Here is a 4,265-nt window from a genome sequence, read left to right on the forward strand (position 1 = left end):
CAAGATATCACTTCATTAGAATACTGATAATTATTGCAGCTCGAACTGCTGCCTTTTCAACACTTCTGCATTCAAGTACATTTCCAAGAATCTGTGTACAGTTTGACTGGTAAATGAAAGTAAATGCAGTTATAGTGCTACTTAGTTGTGTTGGGAAATCTGAGCACCAAGCTGGCTGAAGTTACGGCTTTCAAAACAAAAGCAGTCTTGAGCTCGGAGACGAGCCACGACGAGCATCGGTAATAGCAGCAGCATCATCTAATGCAGCACCCACTGAAGTAAATCCATGACAATTACACGCTTACCGTAACCTCTCCATGGGACAACATTGCCGTCCACAGCCATTACTGCAATCACAGAAACCCATAAAGGCATGAATCATCTGTTTATACCGTTTCAGATCCAGAGACCACGGGGTCATAAACACCTCAGATGTATGCGCTGTTTGAAAGCTCTTACTGGAAGATGCACCACCTCCATTTGCGTGAAGCATGCTCATAAATAAATATGCAGATCACAAAATATAGAGCAGAGTGTATGCGATGTGTGTGGCGTTTAGGTGAAGTGAAAAAGATGATCTGTTTATCACATTATGTACAAACCGTTTTGTTTTTCAGTGACCAAGAGCCCCCTTACTCCATGATCACTTTGCACGAGATGGCAGAAACAGGTAAGAAAAAAACACACTCACAGACAGATTTTAATCAAACGATATTCAATTAAAAGAAATGTAGGCGGTATTGGACTATTATTGTTTAATATTTTCATTTTCTTACAGAATTAACGTTATTTTTTTATCAGCCTGTATCCGTGTGAACAGAGTCAGCTCACGGAGGAGTGTAAAATCTGTAATCCTGCATACGTAACTGCAGAATACAGTCCTGATTAGCAGCGAATATTAATGAACTTTAACCGGTTTTGACGCTGGTATGCAGCGCATGTGTTATTGTACGTGTGACACCTGTAGTTAAATGCGGTTTAAGACGACGGGGCCCATAATTCTGGGGGCAGCCAAATCTCTTCAACAAATCTTCTTAAATTTCCGTTTTAGTAAAGAAGTCAGGCAATGATTGGCCTTTTGTCCCTCGTTCTGTGAGCAACTGTGATCTGATTTTAGGCTGCACATAGTCTGTCGCCTGCAGCTCTTCCCGCTAACGGCTCGCTGTGGCTGCTCCTTCTTGTTCCATTACTCCCTGACATATTTCAAACTGATCCACTCTCAAAAAATGTTGAAAATAACCATTGTCTTGTCTTGTAGACACGTTTTTGGTGCTTGATAGCAGCCAGAGAAAGCTCATAGACAGTGCATTTCCTGTGATAACTATATCCATAGTCCATAATTTCCCTCGGGATAAATAAAGCTTCTTGAATCTTGAATAATAAGAATTGTGTTTTTAATGTAAAGCTGCAGCGGTGGGAAATGTCCAGTTTTCATTAGCAGTAACTTAATTACTGCTCGTCTTCGGATATTTCCCACAGATAGCCAGTTCTTAATACTGTAAGTATAAAAATAGTAAAAATACTTTCATCAGTGGCCATTCTGGGGGGGCGGATGGGAAGCTTTGGAGGGCCGGATGTGGCAGAAGAATGATTGGATCAGATGTTATAAAAGGGAAAAAGTTAGAAACACTAAGGTCTACTCAGAAACGGAGGCTAATGTCTCAACCTACAAAACCCATTTCTTGGTTGGCTTTGAGTCATGTGCACGACTCTTAAGACACATGGAGAGAAGATTTATCGTTCCTATTGACTGAGTGAGGATTCCCAGGAACTGAAACAGGTCTCCTGTGAATATTCTGTCCCAACCCCCTCGGGCCGAGCTCGTTGGGTTGTTTCTGAGAACTGCTGAGGCAGTGACATTACAGTAGCTTTGTAAGCAGCAGACAGTTACAGTCCTCTTCCTCTGTTCAGCTCGGTTTTTCCATTTTGACGTATGGTCTCTTCATAACAACAATACGTTTCAGTATTTATAACATGGTGTTCAGAAGTAGATCTATCATGTGAGCATATTTGCTTTGTGTTGTTAAGAAGAAACAGTTTTGAGGACCAAAATAAATAAATGAGGCCATTTAGTATCAGTCAATTGGAATACTATAAATAATAAATGGTCACATTTATGTAAAGAATAAACAAAAATAAAAGAAATCACTGCTGTTCACTGTAAAGTGGAGTCAAAAGTACAATATTTCCCTCTGTAATTTAGTGGTGTGGAAGTATAAAGTAGTAGAAAATGCCATTGAAAGTACAAGTAGCCTACCTCTAAACTTTACTAGAACAGTACTTGAGTAATCGCGCTTTACCATGTTTGTGCGCCGAGTCTAAACGTGTCGCTCTGATCTGCGGCTCTCAGCCTGTAAAGACACACCTCTAAGCGGGTAGCCTCGTTGTTGTGCAAATGCAAAACCCTGCTGTGCTGGGTTGGTGCGCCGAGTCAACCCGAGTCAACCCGAGTCGAGCAGAGCCAGCACATGTGGATGGTAAAACGCCGTAAATGTGCTTAATTAATTCCAGCACTGCTCTCTACTAAACAACGCATTCACTGGACCACCAAACTGAAAACATTTGAAAAACAATTTTGTCTAGTTTAATGTTTTATCGGAGTTAATTTGCATAAAGTTGAAGTCGAAGCGTGTGTATGCACATTCAGCGATTGGTCAGTTAACCCACTGGATATTCTAGCTGCATTATACACCCAGGAAAAACAGTTTTCGTGTATTGGAAACACCGATATGTCTGCGACAGCACAATACTGACTGATGTCTACATAGAAATAACATATTTTTGAATGTTCCAGGTGGATATTTGAGCTAGTTTGTGCAACAAGTGAATAAAACATAATAGAGTCGTGTTAGTTTAACAGTAACTGACAGGTCTGATTCTTGTTCGGCTTCAGTTGATGTTTGTGTGTGTTTGTGCGTATGGTGAATGATGCTCTCATGCTGTGTGTGTTTGTGAGTGTGCTCATTCAGTAGCCTTTGAGTTCTTGTTTGGACCTTGTGTCATGCACATATGGTGTTTGATGCTCGCGTGGCGTGGTGTTGTGTGATTTTACAACAGCCAAGTCGGGTATTAGCTTGCAGACACCGAACCCCCGAAGGCAGCCAAGCAGCAAGTCAGTCAGGCAGTCAGTCATTTTCTGTTTGACGTGTTGTGATGTTACATTATTCATCAGCCAGTTGGCTGGAGCTTTTATGAGTGATAGTCTGAGAGAGACTTTCTTACAGAGTCATCTAATGGACAGGAAATGGATGTTTTAGTATTTGTGCTGCATCTTATGCTCATAATCCATGGCCCTGTCCAATTATCTTTGATTTATCTGGTTTTATTCGGTCTAACAATAGAAGTTCCCGTACTTTGCATGAAGAAATGTATTCTAATGAAGAGTCTAAGCAACACAAAGGAGCCAAAAATATAATCCGGTCTGAGGCATAGGGCTGGGTACCGAACGACGATGGCACAGAACGATCGTTATTACAGAGTATCGTAAAATGTACCAACAGAGTCAGTGCGCCAATATGTGCGACAACTTTGTGCTGCCTGTTCGCTAGCCAGTGAAGATAACCTGTATCTGCTCGTCGGTGAGTCCGTTCACCTCATTGTCCGCTGGGATGGAAGAAGAGAAATAGTGGAAAGTATCGATAGGGTTTTCCCAAACAATATTCTTGGCTCACATTTTTCTTTTCATCAGTGGCAAATAAAAATATCTCCTTCTGTTGCTGTTTAATGTGAATTATTTAGTATTAAGACAGCAGGTAAGTAAAATATTCTGTTGTTTTGCTTAATGCAGGCAGTCGTCTTGTGTGTATGTAGTAGGATCTATAACGGGAGTGAATGGACAGGTGAATTTGATCAGCTGAGTCTCAAATCAATCTCTTCTTCTCTTCTCCCTCAGATGATGGTTGGCTGGAGGTTGTCCAGTCTCTGATTCGAGTGATCCCATTGGACGATCCGCTTGGCCCTGCAGTGATCACCCTTCTATTAGATGAGTGTCCCCTGCCCACCAAGGTTAGTAGCGTGTGTGTGTGTGACACAAAGAGAGATTTATTTGGGTAATACATTTAAAAATATCTGACTGTTCCTGGAGAAGTCTTACCCCAAACCTGAACAAAGGTAAGAATTGTGTGTTTGTTACCTTAGAATGAGTCGTTTTTTTATGTAGAGAGGGAGCAGATCCTCGTCTGTAGAGTTTGCCATGTTTCTACAGTAAGCCAGAACAGACAAACTTAACACTGGTCATTCAACAGGAATGTAAAGATATATTGTGA

General features: G+C 41.2%; 1 protein-coding gene across 1 annotated transcript in view; it reads left to right on the forward strand.

Annotated features, from left to right (window-relative positions):
- Nucleotides 1-617: 617 nt before the first annotated feature.
- rspry1 (ring finger and SPRY domain containing 1) overlaps nucleotides 618-4,265 on the forward strand; it is a gene marked incomplete at its 5' end in the record, with an annotated part of 14,841 nt that continues 11,193 nt past the window's right edge. Inside the window, 2 exon segments of the mRNA XM_035664628.1 lie at nucleotides 618-670; nucleotides 3,893-4,005. Of these exon segments, the coding sequence (XP_035520521.1) occupies nucleotides 618-670; nucleotides 3,893-4,005 (166 nt within the window).

Source organism: Morone saxatilis, unplaced genomic scaffold (assembly GCF_004916995.1).
Source record: "Morone saxatilis isolate NCDOM2014 unplaced genomic scaffold, NCSU_SB_2.0 Contig2, whole genome shotgun sequence".
In the NCBI taxonomy this organism is placed as follows: domain Eukaryota; kingdom Metazoa; phylum Chordata; class Actinopteri; family Moronidae; genus Morone; species Morone saxatilis.